The sequence below is a fragment of the Loxodonta africana genome, chromosome 4 (genome assembly GCF_030014295.1).
Source record: "Loxodonta africana isolate mLoxAfr1 chromosome 4, mLoxAfr1.hap2, whole genome shotgun sequence".
Taxonomy (NCBI): domain Eukaryota; kingdom Metazoa; phylum Chordata; class Mammalia; order Proboscidea; family Elephantidae; genus Loxodonta; species Loxodonta africana.
The window spans coordinates 111,529,156-111,555,038 of record NC_087345.1 but is presented as its reverse complement, the minus strand read 5'-3'; the positions used below and the strand labels follow the sequence as shown (position 1 = coordinate 111,555,038).

The 25,883-nt window shown below is 38.8% G+C and overlaps 1 protein-coding gene across 1 annotated transcript; it reads left to right on the top strand.

The window, feature by feature from the left end:
* The first annotated feature begins 591 nt into the window (after positions 1–591).
* Positions 592–24,088, top strand: MED21 (mediator complex subunit 21). The gene is made up of 4 exons (XM_003405702.4): positions 592–721; positions 15,171–15,285; positions 15,834–15,934; positions 16,967–24,088. The coding sequence occupies exons 1-4, from the start codon at positions 680–682 to the stop codon at positions 17,141–17,143; spliced, it is 435 nt and encodes a 144-aa protein (XP_003405750.1). The 5' UTR covers positions 592–679; the 3' UTR covers positions 17,144–24,088.
* Positions 24,089–25,883: the final 1,795 nt, after the last annotated feature.

Here is a 25,883-nt window from a genome sequence, read left to right as displayed (position 1 = left end):
GGAGCGGTTCTACTCTGTACCACAAGGGGCTGCCATGGGTCGGAGTACACTCAACTGCAATGGTTTTATTATTATTGACCCCCAAGTATTTCTTGAGAAACACTGGTAGCGTAGTGGTTAAGAGCTAGGGCTGCTAACCAAAAGGTTGGCAGCTCCAATCCACCAGGCGCTCCTTGGAAACCGTATGGGGCAGTTGTACTCTGTCCTATAGTGTCGCTATGAGTCAGAATCAACTCCACGGCAACGGGTTAAGTATTCTTGAGTTTCTTGCAGCGTATATGCTTTGTGGTCCATTTGGAAAGCAAAGACAACATAAAAATAAGCATTCAAGGTGATGTTAAAAAATGAATACATGGGGGAAAAATCACTAAAAACCGCAGAATCCAACAATCTCTGTAAAGTGTTTAACACCTACGACGTACTTAATACGAGAACGATTGAACCCTGGACTGTCTCCGAGTTACTCAAAATATTTCCAATCAGACTCTCCCTCCAGTACCAGCCAGACTAAACAGTCATTAGCTAAGTCTCAGATCCTCCTCCTCTTCCTCGTCCCGCAAATTCTTCCCGATCCCACCCCTTCCAAGAACGCAGCCATGTGATTGGCCACGACGAGTCCTCGAGCAGCCCAATCTCGCACGAGCAGCTGCTTAAGCGTCCCTTTGCGTGAGGGACAAACATGGCGGACCGGCTAACGCAGCTTCAGGACGCCGTGAACTCGGTGAGGAATTTCATTCGATTAGTCTCTGTCTCTTTTTTGGGGTAAACCAAGAGAAGACAGGGGTCCTGAGAGACAAAGCGCGGAAGCAGAGAGCGGACTGAGTTAGGTCTGAGCAGAAAGCGCTCGGGGCGGTGGGAAGCCCCGTCGGGAACCCTGGGAGGTCTGAGGCCGCCCGTCGGGCAGTGCGGAGAGATGCGAGAGCCTTTCTTTTGCTGGAGATTAAGGAGAAGTGGACGCTCTCTCCTTTCTCCTGCACTGCAGCCTGAGTCTTAGGTTTCACAGTCCTGTCATGTTCTCGTTGAGAAGAATTTTATTTTCTTGTTAGTGGTGGTTATCGGCTGTCTTCTTTTGGGGGTGGGGAAGGGGAGAAGCAGAATTTTGTTCGTTTTGTACTGATCAGTTCTAACCACTCGAGGCGAGCCCCCACGGTTGATGATTGGATCTTTAATTAAAAGTTAGCCGAAAGGATTTCTGCAGTAACTTTTAGGTTGGAGTCGGGGAAGGGGGCGTGACAGGGGTTGGGAGTGATGGTGAAGTCGTTTGTGTTTTTTCTAGTTCTTTTCTAAACGCCAAAGGTCTTGTTCTATCTCTTGTCCACTCCTCATCATAGATTAAAAAAAAAAAAAAATAGGTAGTTAATCGAACGGGGGGGTGAGAAGATGGAGCCAGTATGAACGTTCAGCATTGTATTTTAAGTGAAGGCTGGGTGCATTACCAATTTAAAAAAAAGAAAATGAGATGTACGTATGAACTTCAAGGTATTTTTCACAGCTATAAATATAGAGTTACACATATCACAGTAGCGATATGTAATGAACCTTTGAGGTCTATTTAAGATTCACCTGTTTGAAGGTTTTTCATAAATAAAATAGGAACGCTTGGAAAAGGAAAAATCAGTCATAAATAACCCTTCTGGAGTAGAAGAAGGCCATTGGCCCATTGCCAATGACGAATGCATCTTTGATGGTGAAATAACATTCTTGCAGAAAAGTGTGGGTGTAAAGTTTAATGAACAGTTACAAAGTGAACACCTGTGAAACATTAATGAGGTGAAGAAATACATCATTACCAACATCCCAGAAATGCTTTCTCCCTCTCTTGATCTCAGTACTACCCTGACTTTTGTGATAATCTACTTGCTTTTCTTTGTTGTTTTATCATTTATGCGTGCATGCCTAAATAACAGTTTAATTTTTTTTTGAATTGTATATATATAAATGTATTCTTTTGTGATTGGCTTCTTTCACCCAACATTTTGTGTGCGTAATAGTGTGGCATTCATTTTCATAGCTTTAAAGTATTTCATTTTATTAACATGCTGTAGTTGCCACTGCTTTTTTTTTTTTTTTTTTAATATTTTGTTGTGTTTCAGTGAAGGTTTACACAGCAGTTTCAGGTTCCCATTCAACAATTTCTACACCGATTGTTCAGTGACATTGGTTACTTTTTTCACAATGCGTGAGCATTCTCATTATTTCCATTCTGGTTGTTCCATTTTTGTTACAATTTTTTTTTTTTAATTTTATTTTGCTTTAGGTGGAAGTTTACAGCTCAAGTTCATTTCTCATTCAAAAATTTATACACATATTGTTTTGTGTCATTGGTTGGAATCCCACAATGTGACAGCACACTCCCCTTTTCCACCTCGGGTTCCCTGTGTCCATCCCTTCAGTTCCTGTCCCTTTCTGCCTTTTCTTCTTGCTTTTGGGCAGGGATTGCCCATTTGGTCTCGAATATTTGATTGAACTAAGGAGCACGTTCCTCGTGTATGTTATTGTTTGTTTTATAGGCCTATTTAATCTTTGTCTGAAAAGTGGGCTTTGGGAATGGTTTCAGTTCTGAGCAGAGTGTCTGGGAGCCATAGTCTTGGGGGTTCCTCCAGTTCTGTCAAACCAGTAACTCTGGACTTTTTTATGCATTTCAATTATATTTTAAATTTTTCTCCCATTCTGTTTGGGACTCTCAGTTGTGATCCCTGTCAGGGTGGTCAGTGGTGGTAACCGGGCACTGTCTAGTTCTTCTGGGCTCAGACTGTTGGAGCTCTGGGTCATGTGGTCCTTTAGTCCTTTGGGCTAATATTTTCCTTTGTCTTTGGTTTTCACGAAATGGGACCAACAGATGTATCTCAGATGGCTGCTCGCAAACTTTTAAGACCCCTGATGCTACCCACCAAAGTGATGTAGGGCATTTTCTTTATGAATTATGTTTTGCAAATTGGCCAAGATGTCCCCTGAGACTGTGGTCCCCAACCCCAGCAACTTGGTCCCTCAAGGTGTTTGGATGTGTCTAGGAAACTTCTGTGCCTTTGCTTTGGTCATGTTGTGCTGACTTCCTCTATATTGTATGTTGTCCTTCCCTTCAACAAAGTTGACACTTGTCTACTATCTAGTTTATGATTCCATGCCCCCCCGCCATCGCCTTCTTGATGAGCATTTGGATTGTGTCTAGTTTATAGAAATTAGGAACAATGCTCCTGTGAATGTTGATGCCTAGATGTCTCCTGGTACACAAGTGTGCACGGCAAGCAGTTAAGTTTCTTTTACTCCATATCTTTATCAACATTTGGTATTGTCAGTGTTCTTCATTTTAGTCTTTCTGATGGATGCATAAAAGTACCTTGTGTTTTAAATTTGCGTTTCCTTGATGACTAAGGTCGCTGTGAGTACCTTTTCCTGGGATTACTGGCCACTGGAGGAGCTCCTCTTTCTTCAAGTGCCTTTCAAATCTTTTGCCCATTTTTCTTAGTCTGTTATGGCCTGTTTATGATGTTTTTATAAATAGAAATTATTAATATGAATGTAGTAAAATTTATCAGTATTTTTCTTTGTTGGTTAGGCTTTTTTGTGTCTTAAGAAATTCTTTGTTACCCCAACATCATGAATGTATTTTCTTATAGCATTATCTAAAAAATATCTTTTGTCTTTTATGCTTAGAGCTTAATCCACCTGGAATTAATTTTTGTGAGAGATTGGGATCCAATTTCATATTTTCGCCAGATAAATACCTATTTGGTCCAGCAGTGTTGTCATATTGAGTGTTCAAATATGCATGAGTTTCTTTTGAGACTCTCTTCTGAGCCATCAGTCTTTGTCCCTGAACAGTACCATACTGTCTTAATTACTATGGTTTTATGAAACTAAGTCTTGATATGTGGTAGGGCACTTCCTCTTACTTTGTTCTTATTCGTCAGTTGTGTCTTGGCCAGTATTTTAACCTTTGTACTTTTACATAAAATTTAGAATCAGCTTATCAAATTGCACTACAGAAAGAAACCACAGCCCGTTGGGATTTTTTTTTTTTTTTATAAACGTATATACACTTTACTACATACTCCCACTTCCTCTCCCCCTAATGAGTCAGCCCACTCCCTCCTTCCAGTCTCTCCTTCCATGACCGTTTTGCCAGTTTCTACCCTCTCTACCCTCCTGTCTCCCCTCCAGACAGGAGATGACAGCACAGTCTCAAGTGTCCACCTGATACAAGTAGCTCACTCTTCGTCAGCATCTCTCTCCCACCCATTATCCAGTCCCTTCCATGTCTGATGAGTAGTCTTCGGAAATGGTTCCTGTCCTGGGCCAACAGAAGGTTTGGGGACCATGACCGCCGGGATTCTTATAGTCTCAGTCAGACCATTAAGTCTGGTCTTTTTATGAGAATTTGGGGTCTGCATCCCACTGTTGTCCTACTCCCTCAGGGGTTCTCTGTTTTGCTCCCTGTCAGGGCAGTCATCGGTTGTGGCCAGGCACCATCTAGTTCATCTGGTCTCAGGATGATGTAAGTCTCTGGTTCATGTGGCCCTTTCTGTCTCTTGGGCTCATAGTTATCATGTGACCTTGGTGTTCTTCATTGTCCTTTGATCCAGGTGGGTTGAGACTAATTGATGCATCTTAGATGGCCGCTTGTTAGCATTTAAGACCCCAGACGCCACATTTCAAAGTGGGATGCAGAATGTTTTCATAATTATTTTGCCAATTGACTTAGAAGTCCCCTTAAGCCATAGTCCCCAAACCCCCGCCCTTGCTCCGCTGACCTTTGAAGCATTCAGTTTATCCCAGAAACTTCTTTGCTTTTGGTCCAGTCCATTTGAGCTGACCTTCGTGTATTGAGTATTGTCCTTCCCTTCACCTAAAGTAGTTCTTATCTAGTAACTAATCAGTAAATAACCCTCTCCCACCCTCCCTCCTTCCCCGCCTCGTAACCACAAAAGTATGTGTTCTTCTCAGTTTATACTGTTTCTCAAGATCTTATAATAGTGGTCTTATACAATATTTGTCCTTTTGCCTCTGACTGATTTCACTCAGCATAATGCTTTCCAGGTTCCTCCATGTTATGAAATGTTTCACCAATTCATCACTGTTCTTTATCGATGCATAGTATTCCATTGTGTGAATATACCATAATTTATTTAACCATTTATCCGTTGATGGACACCTTGGTTGCATCCAGCTTTTTGCTGTTGTAAACAGTGCTGCAATAAACATGGGTGTGCATATATCTGTTCGTGTAAAGGCTCTTATTTCTCTAGGGTATATTCTGAGGAGTGGGTTTTATGGTAGTTCTATTTCTAACTTTTTAAGAAAACACCAGATAGATTTCCAAAGTGGTTGTACCATTTTACATTCCCACCAGCAGCATATAAGAGTTCCAATCTCTCTGCAGCCTCTCCAACATTTATTATTTTGTGTTTTTTGGATTAATGCCAGCCTCGTTGGAGTGAGATGGAATCTCATCGCAGTTTTAATTTGCATTTCTCTAATGGCTAATGATCGAGAGCATTTTCTCGTGTATCTGTTAGCTGCCTGAATATCTTCTTTAGTGAAGTGCATGTTCATATCCTTTGCCCACTTTTTAATTGGGTTGTTTGTCTTTTTGTGGTTGAGTTTTAACAGAATCATATAGATTTTAGAGACCAGGCGCTGGTCGGAGATGTCAGAGCTGAAAATTTTTTCCCAATCTGTAGGTGGTCTTTTTGCTCTTTTGGTGAAGTCTTTAGATGAGCATAGGTGTTTGATTTTTAGGAGCTCCCAGTTATCTGGTTTCTCTTCGTCATTTTTGGTAATGTTTTGTATTCTGTTTATGCCTTGTATTAGGGCTCCTAACGTTGTCCGTATTTTTTCTTCCATGATCTTTATCGTTTTAGTCTTTATGTTTAGGTCTTTGATCTACTTGGAATTAGTTTTTGTGCATGGTGTGAGGTATGGGTCCTGTTTCATTTTTTTGCAAATGGATATCCAGTTATGCCAGCAACATTTGTTAAAAAGACTGTCTTTTCCCCAATTAACTGACACTGGGCCTTTGTCAAATATCAGTTGCTTATATGTGGATGGATTTATACGTGGATTCTCAATTCTGTTCCATTGGTCTATGTGCCTGTTGTTGTACCAGTACCAGGCTGTTTTGACTACTGTAGCTGTATAATATGTTCTAAAATCAGGTAGAGTGAGGCCTCCCACTTTCTTCTTCTTTTTCAGTAATGCTTTACTTATCCAGGTCTTCTTTCCCTTCCATATGAAGTTGGTGATTTGTTTCTCCATCACATTAAAAAATGTCATTGGAATTTGGATCGGAAGTGCATTGTATGTATAGATGGCTTTTGGTAGAATAGACATTTTTACTATGTTAAGTCTTTCTATCCATGAGCAAGGTATGTTTTTCCACTTAAGTAGGTCCTTTTTAGTTTCTTGTAGTAGTACTTTGTAGTTTTCTTTGTATAGGTCTTTTACATCTTTGGTAAGATTTATTCCTAAGTATTTTATCTTCTTGGGGGCTACTGTGAATGGTGTTGATTTGGTGATTTCGTCTTCGATGTTCTTTTTGTTGATGTAGAGGAATCCAAGTGATTTTTGTATGTTTATCTTATAACCTGAGACTCTGCCAAACTCTTCTCTTAGTTTCAGTAGTTTTCTGGAGGATTCCTTAGGGTTTTCTGTATATAAGATCATGTTATCTGCACATAGAGATAATTTTACTTCCTCCTTGCCAATCCAGATGCCCTTTATTTCTTTGTCTAGCCTAATTGCCCTGGCTAGGACCTCTAGCACAATGTTGAATAAGAGCGGTGATAAAGGGCATCCTTGTCTGGTTCCTGTTCTCAAGGGAAATGCTTTCAGGCTCTCTCCGTTTAGAGTGATGTTGGCTGTTGGCTTTGTATAGATGCCCTTTATTATGTTGAGGAATTTTCCTTCAATTCCTATTTTGCTGAGAGTTTTTATCGTAAATGGGTGTTGGACTTTGTCAAATGCCTTTTCTGCATCAATTGATAAGATCATGTGGTTTTTGTCTTTTGTTTTATTTATATGGTAGATGACATTAATGGTTTTTCTAATATTAAACCAGCCTTGCATACCTGGTATAAATCCCACTTGGTCGTGGTGGATTATTTTTTTGATATGTTGTTGAATTCTATTGGCTAGAATTTTGTTGAGGATTTTTGCATCTATGTTTATGAGGGATATAGGTCTGTAATTTTCTTTTTTTGTGGTGTCTTTACCTGGTTTTGGTATCAGGGATATGGTGGCTTCATAGAGTGAATTAGGTAGTATTCCATCATTTTCTATGCTTTGAAATACCTTTAGTAGTAGTGGTGTTAACTCTTCTCTGAAAGTTTGTTAGAACTCTGCAGTGAAGCCATCCTGGCCAGGGCTTTTTTTTGTTGGGAGTTTTTTGATTACCTTTTCAATCTCTTGTTTTGTTATGGGTCTATTTAGTTGTTCTACTTCTGATTGTGTTAGTTTAGGTAGGTAGTGTTTTTCTAGGAATTCATCCATTTCTTCTAGATTTGCAAATTTGTTAGAGTACAATTTTTCATAATAATCTGACATGATTCTTTTAATTTCAGTTGGGTCTGTTGTGATATGGCCCATCTCGTTTCTTATTCCGGTTATTTGTTTCCTGTATTTCTTTAGTCAGTCTGGCCAATGGTTTATCAATTTTGTTAATTTTTTCAAAGAACCAGCTTTTGGCTTTGTTAATTCTTTAATTGTTTTTCTGTTCTCTAATTCATTTAGTTCAGCTCTAATTTTTATTATTTGTTTTCTTTTGGTGCCTGATGGATTCTTTTGTTGCTCGCTTTCTATTTGTTCAAGTTGTAGGGACAGTTGTCTGATTTTGGCTCTTTCTTCTTTATGTATGTGTGCATTTATCGATATAAATTGACCTCTGAGCACTGCTTTTGCTGTGTCCCAGAGGTTTTGATAGGAGGTGTTTTCATTCTCGTTGCATTCTGTGAATTTCTTTATTCTCTCCTTAATATCTTCTATAACCCAGTCTTTTTTGAGCAGGGTATTGTTCAGTTTCCAAGTATTTGATTTCTTTTCCCTGATTTTTCTGTTATTGATTTCCACTTTTGTGGCCTTGTGGTCTGAGAAGATGCTTTGTAATATTTCGATGTTTTGGATTCTGCAAAGGTTTGTTCTATGACCTGATATGTGATCTCTTCTAGAGAATATTCCGTGTGCACTAGAAAAAAAAGTGTACTTTGCAGCTGTTGGGTGGAGTGTACTGTAAAAGTCTATGAGATCAAGTTGGTTGATTGTAGCCATTAGGCCTTCCGTGTCTCTATTGAGCTTCTTTCTGGAAGTCCTATCCTTCTCCGAAAGTGGTGTGTTGAAGTCTCCTGCTATAATTGTGGAGGTATCTATCTCACTTTTCAATTCTGTTAAAGCTTGTTTCATGTATCTTGCAGCCCTGTCATTGGGTCCTGTTGAGATTTTGATTGCACAGAATTTATAGCCCTTCTTGGGCAGAAGTAACATCTTTATGTACTAAATCTTCTAATCCTTGAACAAGGGATATTGTTCTTGTTGGGTGTCATCAAGTCAATTCCGACTCATAATGACCCCATGTGACAGAATAGAACTGCCCCATAGGGTTTTTTTGGCTGTAATCTACAGAAGCAGATCGCCAAGAGTTTTTCCTGGCAGAGCCGCTGGGTGGGTTCGATCTGCCAGTATTTTGGTTAGCAGCCAAGTGTTTAAGCATTAAGCCACCAGGCTCCTTTTCAAGGTATACTTTTCCATTTACTTAAGTCTTCTTTATTTCTTCCAATAAGTCTGTTGTCTATTAAAGATCAAGTCTTGCAAGTAACTCTCTTTACTTTGATCTTTCTGATTATTCTTTCTCTTATTTACTATGCCTAAATGGAAAGTATGTGCAATCCAAAGAGTGCATATACTTACTATTTTTAGGAGTTAAGTAGTTTTCCATTGGTAGCTGTATTTCTCATTGTCCTTCTGATTATAATTTCATGTCCCAGGTGACTATGGAAAGAGATTATGCTGACTGGAAACCCTATTCCCCTTGTCAGTTTTTCCTCACTGTTGACATTTTTGTTAACATTGCAGTCTTTGTACATTTAAAGAGATGGGTCTCTTTCTAAGAAACTGATCTACTTTGTGAATAAAATTGGAGCTTTACGACTGAGAGGGTCAGTCCCTAAATTTTGATGAATTCACCAAGGTAAATGCTGCTTTGCAGTGGCTCGTCTGGACTGCCTGCCATCCTCTCACAGGAAGATACTCTTGAGGTTTTACAAAATCCAATTGTAATGATGCTGCTGGATAGAGATGTTATTTTAGGGAAATTTTGCATATTCATACATATCACGTAACTAGAATAATAATACCAAAAAAAAAAAAACCCACTCCATTGAGTCGATTCCAACTCATAGTGACCCTATTGGACCGAGTAGACCTGCCCCGCAGGGTTTCCAAGGAGCGCCTGGTGGATTCAAACTGCCAGCCTTTTGGTTAGCACTCGTAACTCTTAACCACTACTCCACTGGGGTTTCCACTAGAAGAATAGTAAGGACAAATTGAATAAGGGGTTAACTCCAGGTTGTTGTTGTTAGGTGCCATTGAGTTGGTTCCAACTCATGGCGACCCTGTATACAACAGAATGAAACACTGCCCAGTTCTGTGCCATCCTCACAATCATTGTTATGCTTAAGCCCATTGTTGCAGCCACTGTGTCAGTCCATCTCATTGAGGGTCTTCCTCTTTTTCGCTGACCTACTTTTTCAAGCATGATGTTTTTCTCCAAGGACTTGATCCTACCTGACAACATGTCCAAAGTATGTGAGACGTAGTCTCGCCATTCTTGCTTCGAAGGAGCATTCTGGTTGTACTTCTTCCAAGATAGATTTGTTCATTCTTTTGAATGAACAAATTCATTCAATTTCTTCTCCAACACCACAATTCAAAGGCGTCAGTTCTTCGTCATGCTTCTTTTTTTTTCTTTTTTTTAATGTTTATTGTGCTTTAAGTGAAAGCTTACAAATCAAGTCAGTCTCTCACGCAAAAATTTATATACACCTTTTTATATACTCCTACTTGCTCTCCCCCTAATGAGATAGCACGCTCCTTCCCTCCACTCTATTTTCGTGTCCATTTGACCAGGTTCTGACCCCCTCTGCCCTTTCATCTCCCCTCCAGACAGGACCTGCCCACATAGTCTCATGTGTCTACTTGATCAAAGAAGCTCACTCTTCACCAGTATCATTTTCTACGCAATAGTCCAGTCCAATCCCTGTCTGAAGAGTTGGCTTTGGGAATGGTTCCTGTCTTGGGCTAACAGAAGGTCTGGGGACCATGACCTCTGGGGTTCTTCTAGTCTCAGTCACACCAATAAGTCTGTTCTTTTTATTCTTCTGCCTTCTTTATTCATCGTCCAGCTTTCACATGCATAGGAGGTGATTGAAAACACTGTGGCTTGGGTCAGGCGCACCATAGTCTCCAAGGTGACATCTTTGCTTTTCAGCACTTGAAAGAAGTCTTTTACAGCAGATTTGCCCAATGCGATGTGTCTTTTGATTTCTTAACTGCTGCTTCTATGGCTGTTGATTGTGCATCCGGGTAGAATGAAATCCTTGACAGCTTCAGTCTTTTCTCCGTTTATCATGGTGTTGCTTATTGGCCCAGTTGTGAGCATCTTTGTTTCTTTATGTTGAGTTGTAATCCATACTGAAGGCTGTGGTCTATGATCTCCATCAGTAAGTGCTTCAAGTCCTCTTCACTTCCAGCAAGCAAAGTTGTGTCATCTGCATAACGCAGGTTGTTAATGAGTCTGCCTCCAGTCCTGATGCCCAGTCCTTCTTCATAGAGTCCAGCTTCTCAGATTATTTGCTCAGCATAGAGATTGAATAGATATGGTGAAAGGATACAACCTTGATGCACACCTTTCCTGACTTTAAACCACACAGTATCCCCTTGTTCTGTTCAAATGACTGCCTCTTGATCTGTGTGCAGGTTCCTCATGAGCCCAATTAAGTGTTTTGGAATTTCCATTCTTCGTAATTTTATCCACAGTCGAATGCCTTTGCACAGTCAATAAAACACAGGTAAACATCCTTCTGGTATTCTCTGCTTTCAGCCAGGATCCATCTGACATCAGCAGTGATAGCCCTGGTTCCGCATCCTCTTCTGAATCTGACTTGAATTTCTGGCAGTTCCCTGTCAGCTGCTTTTGAATGACCTTCAGCAAAACTTTACTTGCGTTTGATATTAATGATATCGTTTGGTAATTTCCACATTTGGTTGGATCACCTTTCTTGGGAATAGGCATAAATATGAATGTCTTCCAGTCAGCTAGCCAGGTAGCTGTTTTCCAGATTTTTTGGCATAGACGAGTGAGTACTTCCAGCACTGCATCTGTTTGTTGAAACATCTCAATTGGTATTCCATCAATTCCTGGAGCCTTGTTTTCGCCAGTGCCTTCAGTGCACCTTGGACTTCTTCCTTCAGTACCATTGGTTCCCGTTGATATGGTACCTCCTAAAATGGTTGAACGTTGACCAGTTCTTTTTGGTATAGTGACTGTATTCTTTGCATCTTCTTTTGATGCTTCCTGCATCGTTTAATATCTTCCCCATAGAATCCTTCAGTATTGCAACTCGAGGCTTGAATTTTGTCTTCAGTTCTTTCAGCTTAAGAAATGCAGAGCCTGTTCTTCCCTTTTGGTTTTCCAGTTCCAGTTCTTTGCACATGTCATTATAATACTTTACTTTGTGTTCTCGAGAGGCCCTTTGAAATCTTCTGTTCAACTCTTTTCATCATTTCTTCCTTTCACTTTAGCTACTCGATGTTCAAGAGCAAGTTTCAGAGTCTCTTCTGATACCCATTTTGACCTTTTCTTTCTTTCCTGTCTTTTTAATGACCTCTTGCTTTCTTCATGTATGATGTCTTGATGTCATTCCACAACTCTTCAGGTCTTTGGTCATTAGTGTTCAATGCATCAGATCTATTCTTGAGATGGTCTCTAAATTTAAGTGGGATATACTCAAGGTTGTACTTTGGCTCTCGTGGACTTATTCTAATTTTCTTCAGTTTCAACTTGAACTTGCCCATGAGCAATTGATGGTCTGTTCTGCAGTCGGTCCCTGGCCTTGTTCTGACTGTTGTTATTGAGCTTTTCTGTTGTTTCTTCCCACGGATGTAGTCTATTTGCTTCCTGTGTATTCCATCTGGCGAGGTCCATGTGTATAGTCGCTGTTCATGTTGTTGTAAAAGGTATTTTCAATGAATAGGTTGTTGGTCTTGCAAAATTCTATCATGCAATCTCCGGCATCATTTCTATCACAAGGCCATATCTTCCAACTGCCAATCCTTTGTTTCCAACTTTCGGATTCCAGTCTCCAGTAATCATTGATACATCCTGATTGCATATTTGATTAATTTCAGACTGCAGAAGTTGGTGAAAATCTTCAATTTCTTTCTTCATCTTTGGCCTTAGGGGTTGGTGCGTAAATTTGAATAATAGTCATATTAGCTGGTCTTCCTTGTATGTGTATGGATGTTATCCTATCACGGACAGAGTTGTACTTCAGGATAGATCTTGAAATGTTCTTTTTGACAACGAATGCAACACCATTCCTCTTCGAGTTGTTCCCCGCATAGTGGACCATATGATTGTCTGATTCAAAATGGCCAATACTAGTCCATTGCAGTTCACTAATGCCTAGGATATCAATGTTTCTGCATTCCATTCATTTTTGACGACTTCCAAGTTCCCTAGTTCCAATTATTAATGGATGTTTGCAGCCATTTCTTCTTATTTTGAGGCACGCCACATCAGCAAACAAAGGTCCTGAAAGCTTGACTCCATGTCATTAAGGCCGACTCTACTTTGAGGAGGGCAGCTCTTCCCCAGTCATCTTTTGAGTGCCTTCTAACCTGAGGGGTCATCTTCTGGCAGTATATCAAACAATGTTCCACTGCTATCCATACGGTTTTTACGGGCTGAATCATTTCAGAAGTAGATTATCGAATCCTTCTTCCTAGTCTGTCTTAGTCTGGAAGCTCAGCTGAAACCTGTTTGCCATGGGTGACCCTGCTGGTATTTTAAAAATCGGTAGCCTAGCTTCCAGCATCACAGTGGTCTGACAAACTGATAGACACATGGGTGAACTCCAGGTTAGGCATGCTGATAATGGTGTTTTGGAGAGAAGCATCTAGGTTAACTTAACTAGTATGAGTATTTACTGTGTAAATAAACTGTTGTTTTCATTACCATTACACTCTATCAGAGAGACATTCCTCAAGGAGTTTACGTTCTGATTAGAAGGATATCATATACTCAGACATTTAACTGATGCAAAAACAGTATGTGGCTAGAGAGTTATAATGAATCCAGTGCTTTAGCATAAGTGCTGAAGGAAATTGGAATATAGAGTGATATGAACTAAAATATAGGGAGTCTTCTCAGCATTTTTCCCAGTTTGATAATTTGTATAATTATTAACATTTCTTTTACCCTCTAGCCTGAAAACTCCATGAGGGCAGAAGCTGTGTCTTACTCATTATATCTCTAGTGTGTGTGTGTATATATGTGTGGGTGTGTATAAAATACATATAGTTGACTCTTGACACACGTTTGTTGAATAAAATGGATCTTGAAAGCTTTTGGACAATGGAGCATATAGCCACTGTGTTGAATTTGTGTGTGTGTGTGTGTTTTTCAAAACAACATTGTGATATGAGGATGTTCCCAATTTAAAAATGAAAAAACACTATTTAGGTTGAAGTAGTATTAGAGTCCAGGTTTGTACAACTTCTGAGCACTTACTACTCCGTTACAAATAGCAAAAACATGAGCAAAGCAGCTCTGGATGAACAAAAACAGTCAGGAATGAATTTATGACTAGTCAGGTAAATATGAGGGAATAGTGAAAAATGAATTAGTAGAGTTGATTTAGGTTATTGAAAGCCTTGAAACAGCCTTGAAGAGTTGGAGATTTATCTTGAAGACCATGGGACAGTGAACTTAAAATTTTTGAGCAGGGTAAAATAACACAGAGCATTAGAAAACAGGCTATTCTAACAATTCTGGTGTGAGATAATTAGTTGAACTAAGGCAGCAACAGTCATGATTAAAAAAAAAGAGGGAAAGATTTGTAATATTAGCAGATTTGAAGGTGAAGGAAAACTAAGTCTCAAGTTACTGGCTGAAGAGAATCTCAATACAAATTGGAGATTAAACAGAAGAAACCAATTTTTCGAGGAGTTGACTTTAAGTTCTGTAATGGAAATAACGGCAGAGAAAAAGTTCAGTGGAAATGTTTATTCATTGCTTAAAAATAAGGGATCGAGGTTTGAGAGATCAGGACTAGGAGTAGCAAGAGAAGTTGGCAGGGAGGTTGGTAGGTGTTTATTTTGGGTTTGGTATTCTCAATCTTCTTCAAAGCTGCTTAAGAAATACTTTTAGAGCACCAGGGATTTACAACTTGAGTCGTGGACAGATACATTTCTGAATACATCAGGTGCATTCTGAAGCAGTCTTTTTCCTGACTTCTTTTTTTTTTTTAATCCTTGTAACTTCTCTGGTGTCAGAAAAGGAAACGTTAACTTTATACATAAGTCACACACTTTTGTATTAACCCTGGAGCCATGCTTAGATTTTGCCAGTCAAATTTGCTCTTCCCCTATCATTAACCAGAAAATGTCTTTGTTGCTTGCAATAGGTATTGGCATATATCTCTTATTCTATTACCTTCAGAAGAAAAGAAGGATCATTTTATATTTCATTTTTACTACTTCAACTAAACTGGTGTCAGATTTAATACCAACTAGATTAATGCCAAAATTAGTTTCTTTCCATGATTAAGACATTTAATCATTGTTAATAACTGGCTTATTTTATCGAAAACTAAAAAAAAAAAAAACCTGTTGCCATCGAAGTTGATTCTGACTTATAGTGACCCTGCAGGACAGAGTAGAACTGCCCCGTAGGATTTCCAAAGGAACAGCTGGTGGATTCTAACTGACGACCTTTTGGTTAGCAGCCTGAGCTCTTAACCACTGTGCCACCAGGACTCGTATTGAAAACTACTCCTTTCTATTTTATTCCGTTGCTCAGAGGTCATTATTATAGAAATGTATTACTGTTTTCATTACCAATAAAATCCTTAAACTTGATAAATCCTTTCTAACCTTGACATGTTTTCTTTGGTCTCAAGCTTGCAGATCAGTTTTGTAATGCCATTGGAGTGTTGCAGCAGTGTGGTCCTCCTGCCTCTTTTAGTAATATTCAGACAGCAATTAACAAAGATCAGCCAGCTAATCCTACAGAAGGTAAATAGAGATTTTTTTTGGCTTCTCTCAGTTGACTTTCACATATCTCATAATACTTTGAGACTTATTGAGAAATTCAACTTATTTAATATGGCTTTTTCTAGAAATGTTATTGTTATTTGAGAATATTATTATAAATTTTATTTGTCATAAAAGAAGTGAATTAAGTCAATTCACATAACATCTCATAATTCTCTTCATTTCAAGTATCCGATTGTCACTCACTTAGAGGAGACTTTATAGAATTTAGCTGAATTTACTTGAGGGGCCTTAATAAGATATCCCATTTACAAATTTATTCAAGTGACTGCAATATTGTGCTAATAAACAAAATAACAATTATGCTAGTTCAAAATTTGAGTTAATATTAAGGCTAATTCTTAGTTATATATGTAATAGGGCTCATATGCTAACATTAAATTTTAATCATTAGAAACCTGGTACAGAAAATATTATCTGATGTTTTCTGTTTCATTACTTAAAATTTAATTTTGGCTTCTAAAAACTTGAGATTTTTTAATATCTTCTTTAATAATATCTTTCTCTAGAGTATGCCCAGCTTTTTGCAGCACTGATTGCACGAACAGCAAAAGACATAGATGTTTTGATTGATTCCTTACCCAGTGAAGAATCTACAGCCGCTCTACAGGTAAAAATCCCTTTTCCTTTGAGAACATTGTTAGTAGTAGAGAGTTGTGAATTAGATAGATTTAATACCTTCTGTTATAATATTCAAAGTTACTTTAAGATTAAATTTTAAAAAGAGAGTTTTTATTAATTGTGAGGCATTGTAGGGTATAGATGACTATGCCGAATATGTGTGTGTGTGTGTTTGTATATTCATACGTATACACACCAAACCAAAAAAAACAAACGCATTGCTGTCGAGTTGATTCCGGCTCTTAGCAGCCCTAGAGCAGAGAGTAGAACTGCCCCATTGAGTTTCCAAGGAGTGCCTGGTGGATTAAAACTGCTGACCTTTTGGTTAGCAGCCATAGCGCTTAACCACTACGCCACCAGGGTTTCCATGTATACACACAGATATGCATATATGTTTGTCCAGTCTCAGTGTATAAGGAAACCTCCTCTTTTCCTCGATTTGTCTCCTTTTCTAGCAGAGAATTAAAAGGAGGATGGCATTCTGGGTGTGGAGTAAAATAGTAGTATCCAAAAGCAGTATAGAAAGGAATCACATATAGACATCTAGAGACCTCTAAATGAAAATCCATTTTTTAAAAATAATTCACAGAAAGAAAACTCTTAGAAGTTACCTGGTTTTTAAAATTTTCCCTCTGAAAAATCTGTCCACAATGGTCAGAAATTTACCCAGATTTAGAAGTACAGGCATTCCTGCATTTACAAACGAGATCTGTTCCTAAGTCTGTCTTTAAGTTGAATTTGTAGGTAAATCGAAGCAGGCACACACGGTTCTTATTTAGCATCAGTCAGATGTTTGTTACAGTATGTATTTTACCTTTCTGTGCATGAGCATCACAAAGGAATGTGTGTATTTGTTATTATGAACCATAGTATTTAACTCAAATTTTTAATATAATAGGCTTTATGGCAGTCCCTTCTTAAGTACAAGTTGTCATAGTTCTACTGCAGTTTCTTTCCTTCTCAACTGTTAGTCTCCAAATTTTTCATTTCTGTAAATATTTTTAATTTGTTTTTTATGAAGGCTGCTAGCTTGTATAAGCTAGAAGAAGAAAACCATGAAGCTGCTACATGTCTGGAGGATGTTGTCTATCGAGGGGATATGCTTCTGGAAAAGATACAAAGTGCACTTGCTGATATTGCACAATCACAGCTGAAGACAAGAAGTGGTACCCACAGCCAGTCTCTTCCAGACTCATAGTGCCACCATAACCATGTGGCTGGGAAAAGAACTATTTCAGTGCAGCTAAAAATTCTGCATCAGGTTTAGATGTAAGCCTTAACCAACAGTTACAGGAAAACATTAAGCACTATAATGTGTGTTACCTTTGTAGCTATTTTTAATCATCTTCTATTTTCACTCTTGATAAATAAGTTTGTAAAATTGTGATTGAACCAGCGTTAAGCCATCATATACCATCATTTTTATTAGCTGAATGAGGTTATTGGGGCAGATACTACATTCATTGCCGTAGTATAATTAAACAGATCCATTATAAAATTCTGTTGTGACATAATTTCTGTCTTTATTTGTCATATTTCTGTAGTCCATTTACAAATCAAAACATCCCTCAAGCCAGAGGAGAGGTGGTAAGTGGAGAGATACAGGATATTTCAATTTAGTTTGCTATCCTTTTGTCTCTTTAGAGGTGGTGGTGTATAAATTTGGAGCTTTGAGCAGGGAACGTTTCTAAAACTGTTGCTTTTAAGAAACTGAAAGGATTAGCGTGGCAGGGTGAGAGATTAGGTAACTTTTATGCAAACCTTTTCCTTTTCTAGGACCTCATGCCTATCCTCATTCATCTCTACATTTTTCTACTAAAAAATCCTCTTCTCTGTGTGTGGAATTTCCATTCTGAGAAAATTTTCCTTTATCCTGAACTATTTTTCTCCTATCTTTTCACTTGTTTACCTTTTTTATTTTTCTCCATTTGTTTGTCATCACTGTGAAGTGTATTTCTTGAGTCGATTCCTTCTCATTCTCTTACCTGAATGTACTGTCTTCTGGTTTTACTTCTCAATCCTTATCGCTGAGAATATACTCCTCCTCTGTCATTTTCTTTGATACCATTTTCTCCATCCCACCTCAGCTTGTTATTAGCATTTGTGTCAGCATTCTCAATTATGATTACTCATCGAATTCTTGGATCGCTTTGAATATACTGATTATCTCCACTGGCAAGCTGGACTTGGAATGTGTTTCACACTGTAACTGGTTCTGTCTTCTGAGGCTGCATTTTTTCAAAATATTCTGAGGTACATATGCAGCAATCTGTTGCTACCCAGAGTTTAAGTTCCTGGAGAAAGCTCAAGAACAATAGTCTGAGCCCTCTGTCTCTTATTTCATAATCAAGTTCTTGAAAGATACTTTGTTTCAGAGTTCAGGAGCACCAGTATTGGCTCCAAAAGCTTCAGCAATTTGTTGGCTAGTCCTAGAAATTTTAGAACTTTCCATTTTTTTTGTGTGTATTGTCATTGAAGTTTAATAAAAAGCACTTCACTATCAAAGACATTTGACATGAATCTGTACCCTTCTTTATTTTATAGTTATTGGAGGAGAAGAAAAGTGATTTTCAGCTAGGAGAATCAAGTAAGACTTAATAAAAAGCCCAAAACTCAGAAGGAGGGGAACTTTCCAGTCAGAGGCACTGTGTCTGAACAGAGTGAAGCAAGCGTTTTTTTTTTCTTTTCACTCTGTCCTCCCACCCTTTGGCTCTAGATATGGCCACACTTGTTCAAAGTGTGCAGCAGAGTGGGGTAACCAAAATCCCAGACTTTTGGCTGGAGGACTGCAAAGGCGAGCCCCATGGAACTAGAAAGTATCAGACTGTGGAAAAGGGAGGATCTTTGGAAAACCACTCACAAAAATTGTTTGTGAGCATCTGCTCATCCACATGTGTGGATGTGACTCTTAACAGTGTAGATAGATTTTGAGAAATGAACTACAGGAGAGATTGCGGGCCAGATCCCAGACTGGCCCCTGAATGGTGCATACACAAAACAGATCCCAACAGCACTGTGAAGATTTTGAGAACAGACACTGATTGGAAATACAGCCCACAGTAGCAGGCTGGAAATTGTGGCCTGAATCCAAGTGAGTCAATTGCCTTCTAAGACAAAAAGAAAAAAATGCTACGTAGGATTTAAACAAGATCTTAGAAACTCATATACTCAAAATGTCCTGGATATAATCCAAAATTGCTCAGCAAACAACTGGAGTTGTTAACTCATAGGAAAAGACAACAAATGCCAATACCAAGAAGACACAGATGTTGGAATTATCTGACAAAGACTTCAATATAAAAATACTCCACTGGCAAGGGAGAATGAAGAAAACCAAAGACACAAGGGAAAGATTAGTTCAGAGAACTAATGGACCACAACTACCACAGCCTCCACCAGACTGAGTGCAGCACAACTAGATGGTACCTGGCTACCACCACTGACTGCTCTGACAAGGGATCACAATAGAGGGTCCCGGACAGAGCCAGAGAAAAATGTAGAACAAAATTTTAACTTGTGAAAAAAGATCAGACTTACTGGCCTAACAGAGACTAGAGAAACCCTGAGAGTATGGGCCCCAGACACCCTTCATTTCATTGAGGAAGTCACTCCTGAGGTTCACCCTTCAGCCAAAGATTAGACAGACCCATGAAAGAAAACAAGACTCAAGGGGCACACCAGCCCAGGGCAAGGACTAGAAGGCAGGAGGGGATAGGAAAGCTAGTAATAGGGGAGAGAGTTGACATGTCATGGGGTTGGTAAACAATGTCACAGAACAATATGTATACTAATTGTTTAATGAGAAGCTAGTTCTGTAAACTTTCACCTAAAGCACAATTTTAAAAACAAACAAACAAAAAATGCTCCAATGGGAAGGGTGAGCACTCTTGAATAGAAAGATAGTCTCAGCAAAGAAATAGAAGAAACAAATGGAAATTTTAGAACTAAAATATACAGTAAGTGAGATAAGAAACACTGGGTTGGCTCAATAGCAGAGGAAGGATAGAGAAGTGAGAGAAATTGAAGATAGATGAATAGAAATTATCAAGTGTTAATAACAATAAATCAACACAAATTAACAGAGCCCTAGGGACATATGGGATGGTGAGAAAACCTAATAAGGTGAAAGTGCTGGGCTGAAAAAAGCATGTGGAAATTATAGTGAGAGACATGAACTCAGGATTCAAGAAACTCAACAAACCCTGAACAAAGAAATCCACACACACACATTTCATAATCAAATTTCTGAAAAGATAAAAAATATTGAAAGCAGCTATATAGAGGTATATACATTGCCTACGGGGAGACGGTGATGCAGGTTGTTAGTGAGTCTTCCTCCAATCCTGATGCCCCATGCTTCATTTAGTCTGGCTTCTTGGATTGTTTGCTCAGCATACAGATCAAATGAGTATGGTGAAAGGATACAAGCCTGATGCACACCTTTCCTGATTTTAAACCACTCAGTATCCCCTTGTTCTGTTCTAACGACTGCCTCTTGATCTATGTACAGGTCCCTCATGAGCACAATTAAGTGTTCTGGAATTCCCATTCTTTGCAATGTTATCCGTAATTTGTTATGATCCACACAGTTGAATGCCTTTGCATAGTCAATAAACACAGGTAAACGTCTTCCTAGTATTCTCTACTTTCAGCTAAGATCCATATGACATCAGCAGTGATAACCCTTCTTCCATGCCATCTTCTGAATCCTGCTTGAATTTCTGTCAGGTCCCTGTCAAAGTCCTGCTGCAACTGTTTTTGGATTATCTTTAGCAAAATTTTACATGCATGTGATATTAATGATATTGTTCGATAATTTCTGCGTTCAGTTGGATCACCTTTCTTGGGAATGGGCACGCATATGAATCTCTTCCAGTCAGTTGGTCAGGTAGCTGTCTTCCAGATTTCTTGGTATAGATGAGTGAGCACTTACAGTGTTGCATCCATTTGTTGAAACATCTCAACTTGCATATGAGCAACTGATGATCAGTTCCTCAGTTGGACCCTGGCCTTGTTCTGACTGATGATATTGAGCTTCTCCATCATCTCTTTCCACAGATGTAGCCGATTTGATTCCTGTATATTCCATCTGGTGAGGTCCGTGTGTATAGTCGCTGTTTATATTGTTGAAAAAGGTATTTTCAATGAACAGGTTGTTGGTCTTGCAAAATTTGATCATGCAGTCGCCAGCGTCGTTTCTGTCCCCAAGGCCATTATTTTCCAACCACTGATCCTTCTCTGTTTCCAACTTTCACATTCCAACTCCAGTTATCAGTTCATCTTGATTCCATGTTTGATCAATTTCACTACAGAAGTTGGTAAAAATCTTCAATTTCTTCATCTTTGGCCTTGGTAGTTGATGTATAAATTTGAATAATAGTCATATTAACTGGTCTTCCTTATAGGCGTGTGGGTATTATCCTGTCACTGACAACATTGTACTTCAGGATAGATCTTTTTGACGATGAGCACAATGCCGTTCCTCTTCAATTTGTCATTCCCAGCGTAGTAAGACCATGTGATTGTCTGATTCAGAGTCTCCAATACCAGTCCATTTCAGCCCACTGATGTCTGTGCTACTGTCTTTTAAGTGTTCGTTTCATTTTGGTAACTTGAAATTTTTCTAGATTCATACTTTGTACATTCCATGTTCCAATTATTAATGGATGTTTGCAGCTGTTTCTTATTTTACGACATGCCACATCAGCAAATGAAGGTCTTGAAAGCTTTGCTCCATTAAGGTCGACTCTACTTTGAGGAGGCAGCTCCTCCCCAGTTGTATTTTGAGTGCCTTCCAACTCGAGGGGCTCATCTTCCAGCACTGTATCAGACAATGTTCTGCTGCTATTCATAAGGTTTTCACTGGTCAGCTCTTTTAGAAGTTGATCGCCAGGCCCTTCTTCCTAATGTGTCTTAGTCTGAAAGCTCTGCTGAAATCTGTTCATCATGGGTGACCCTGCTGGTATTTGAAGTACTGATGGCACAGCTTCTGGCATCACAGCAACACACAAGCCACCACAGTACGGCATCCTGACAGATGAGTCCACAGTAGACAACCAAAAATACCACTTCTCTGCACACTGGAATGATGTCCCTTCATACTTATCCTTTGGGACCATCTCTGATCAGGGCTATGATTGTTGCCATATATAAATATATAAAAGAAAATATATATGTTACATTAAATCCATATAAAATCTAGAAATTGGGGTTGTGACTGTATTGTGATTAAAGTCAGACTTTTATTGACTAGATCTACAGTAACCATGAAGTGGTTCAGGAAACCACCCTACTCACTATGGGATGAACCTGAACCAAAATGCCGTTAATACTTGATCATTCTAAGCCTCTGCTCTGACTAGTAACCTATAGAGCTTCTTGGGTCCCCAGGAATTAGTGACAGCTACTGCCCCAAATCCCCAAAAGTAAGTATTTCACTTTCCTTATGTACAGTCACCCTAATAAATGACTGCAGATCCTTTTGGATAAAGCTAGGAAGAAGATCTTTGCATAGTTTTGGCAGTCTAGCAGGGTCTTTTGTCAAGGGAACTCAACTTCTTCACTGGAGGGTCTTTGGTTCTGTGACCTGCCTTTAGTCTAGAAATTGGATAAGGGGCTGTGACTCTATTATGGTGATTAAAGTCAAGCCTCTTATTGTTTCATTATATAAATCAAGATTTTAGAAGCCTTGTTCTCGATTTCTAGGGACACCATGATCAGTAAATTAACACCAAAATTTTTTGTAGGTGAAACCATTTTGATTACTGCTTTGGCGCTGCTGTCCATTATGTTAGCCAAACTCACTTTGTCTCTGGAGGTTAAGTCTTTCCACTCTTCTCCTCCCAATCCATCTCCCATCATATCCATTGAATTTAAGGGGCCAGTTTTAATGGGAGTGTCTTTTACTATCATTCCTAACCTTCAGTAACAGCCATTACAGAATCTTTCAAAGATGGTATTACTCCTCTTGCCGGTGATTTTGTTTGAAAGTGCTGATGAAAAGAATGTCCTCTGAGCCCTTCCAGCAGATATAGAGTTTGAGTGAACAGGTCATACATAATAAATTCACGCCAGCATTTCTTTCTCCTTGAGTCTTAGACTACCATTCTCTATATACCAGCGATGTTTTGGCACTTCTCATTTAGTGCAAGTTACCCTTAGATACAAATACTCACTAACAAAACAAGTGATTACAAGTGATAAGTAACTTTTACCATGGGCTGTAATTGCTCCATTTATCACAGTAATTGGGATATTAATACCTTTTAATATAGTCAGATCAGAGAATTCCAGTTTCTCATCCTTAAAGTTCTATGTCCCTGTTACTACTTCTGGTACCAAAACTATCAGTGAGAGCTTAGCTGTGAGAAAACAGTTACAGCAAATATTACAGGAATAAGAGATGTGATAAAGGAATTAGAGTTTACACAAAAGGTGGAAGGAGCTGGAGAAGTTAAAGACTGGAAGGAGAAAGTCAGAGGATCAGTAAAACACTAACTGCATCATCCTAAAGCAATGGCGTGGATGGACAAGTGGGAGCCTGTAATAAAGTCTGAAGCTGTGCACACATGGCCACCAAAGTGTGAATATGAAGGAGAAGCTCATGAACAGACCTTTCAAAGCTGATGCCTCTTAGAAGTAGCTGCCTATATGAAAACCACTCTCCCTTCATTAGGCCAGTTTTTATCCCAGCTTAGTACACCTTGATCTTCAACTCCAGTTTGATCAATGGCAAGTCTTAGTAGAGAGATAGGCCTAAAGCCTTAGAACTGGACTCTCAACAGAATAATTGATCTTCTGCTTAAAACACTCAAATGGCTATTCATTTCACTCAGAGTAACAGTTAAAGTTCTTAAAATGGCCTATAAGGTCCTGTGTAATCTGGCACCTTGTTACTTTGCTGCCCTCATCTGTTTTGCCTTTAGTTGGCAGGTCTTTGCCTACAGTTGAACATACCAGGCACACTTATCTCTTTGCCCTAGATGTTCTCTCCACTTGGAATGCTTGTGCCCCGATAACCCCATGATCCCACTTCCTTGGACCTCCTTCAGATCTTTACTCAAATGTGACCTCACAGAGACCGTTCCTGACCTGAGTGCAACTCATCATCCGATTCTCCATATCCCCTTCTTTTTTTTTTTTTTTGTTTCGTTTTGTAATTATCACATCTTTACCTATTATTGTCTGTCTCCTAGCTCTCGATGGGTATTGGGGGGATTTTATCTCCTTTTTTCTCTACTGTATTCTCAGCACCTAGAATAGTGCCTAACACATAATAGGCAGTTAACTGTTGAAATGATGAAATCATAGAAGAAATTCAAAGTGTTAACAGAAATCCATGAGTAGCAGATAGTTTTATTGGTAGAACTTAGGTAACCGTCAAGACTCAGATAATTCCTATTTTAAAAAAACTGTTTCAGAACAGAAAAAAATAGCATCCTACTTAATTCAAGTTCATAAATACTGCATAAAAATTGTCAAAAATAGTCACAACATTTTATTCAAAATGCTGTTTACCGTAGCATTACTTACTACAGGAAAAATTGGACACAATCCAAATATTAAATAATAGAAGAATGTCTGAATACATTGGGATATACTACTTATAGCCATTAGAAACAATATTTTAGAAAAAATGGTTTTCATACATTTTTAGCTGAAAACCATTTTAACAAAATCTGTTTTAAAAACTTATGTAAATCAGATAAAAGCAGAACCACTCAGGGTATGTGGGAGTGTGTGTCCAGAGCGCTGCTCAGTCATTCCCTTACCTTCCACCTATAAAAACCTGAAGGGCATCACGTGAAAACAACTGATTAGAGAAATATTTAAAACATGCAAAACACTGTGTGGTGGTTCAGTGGTAGAATTTTTCCCTTCCACGAAGGAGACCTGGGATCAATTCCCAACCAGCACATCTTAAGCGCAGCCACCACCCGTCCATCAGTGGAGGCTTATGTATTGCTGTTACTGAACAGGTTTCAGCGGAGCTTCCAAACTAGGAAGAAACGCCTGGGGATCTGCTTCTAAAAAATCACCAAAGAAAGACCTATGGATCACAATGGTCTGATCCCGTTGTGCATGGGGTTGTGCAAGGGGTTGCCAACTCAACAGCACTAACAACAACATACGCTATGTGGTAATATGAACAGAGCTTTAAAAACAGTATGTTCATTTTGCTCTCATTTAAGAAATACGTTTATGTAGTTAAAAAAAAAAGAACTATAATGAGAAGTTATCAGTGGTTACCTTTGGGTAGCAAAATTATGAGTATTTTTATCAGCATTTGCTTAATTGTTGGAAACCTCCAGTTGCTTTTCAGAGACCTTACAAAGTTGAATCTGCTGATTTCTGGTTGTTTTCATTGGTGAACATGTGAGGGGATGAGATCGTAGAAGTGCTCATGCTGCCATCTTTCTGGAGGAGACCTTGTATTTTTTATCAATTCTAAGATCCCTTTTTTTTCTTAAACACATAAATTGGAATATTCAATGGGCAACTCCCCACCGCCCCACTTTCCTGTTGGAACATAAAATAATGTGTTTTATAGCTGATAGAATCTTTGATTTGATTAAATATGGTAATGTAATTTGCCACATTAACAGATTGGAAACAGAATCATGTAATCATCTAACTTGATGCAACAAAAGTAAAAATAAACTTCAACATCCATTTATGAAAAAATTCATGCAAAGGAGAAACAACTTTTTTTTTTAATATAAAAGGTATTTTGCAAAACTACAGCAAACATCCTATGAAAAGGTCAAATGGATTCCTTTTAAGCTTGGGAACAAGATGGGAGGCCTGCTATAACCATATCTACTCATCTTTGTGCTGGTGGTCCTAACCAACTCATTTAAGCTTAAAAAGAAATAAAAATTATAACATAAATGAAGGAAACAAAGTTCTTATTACTTATGGGTAAAACTACACAGGGA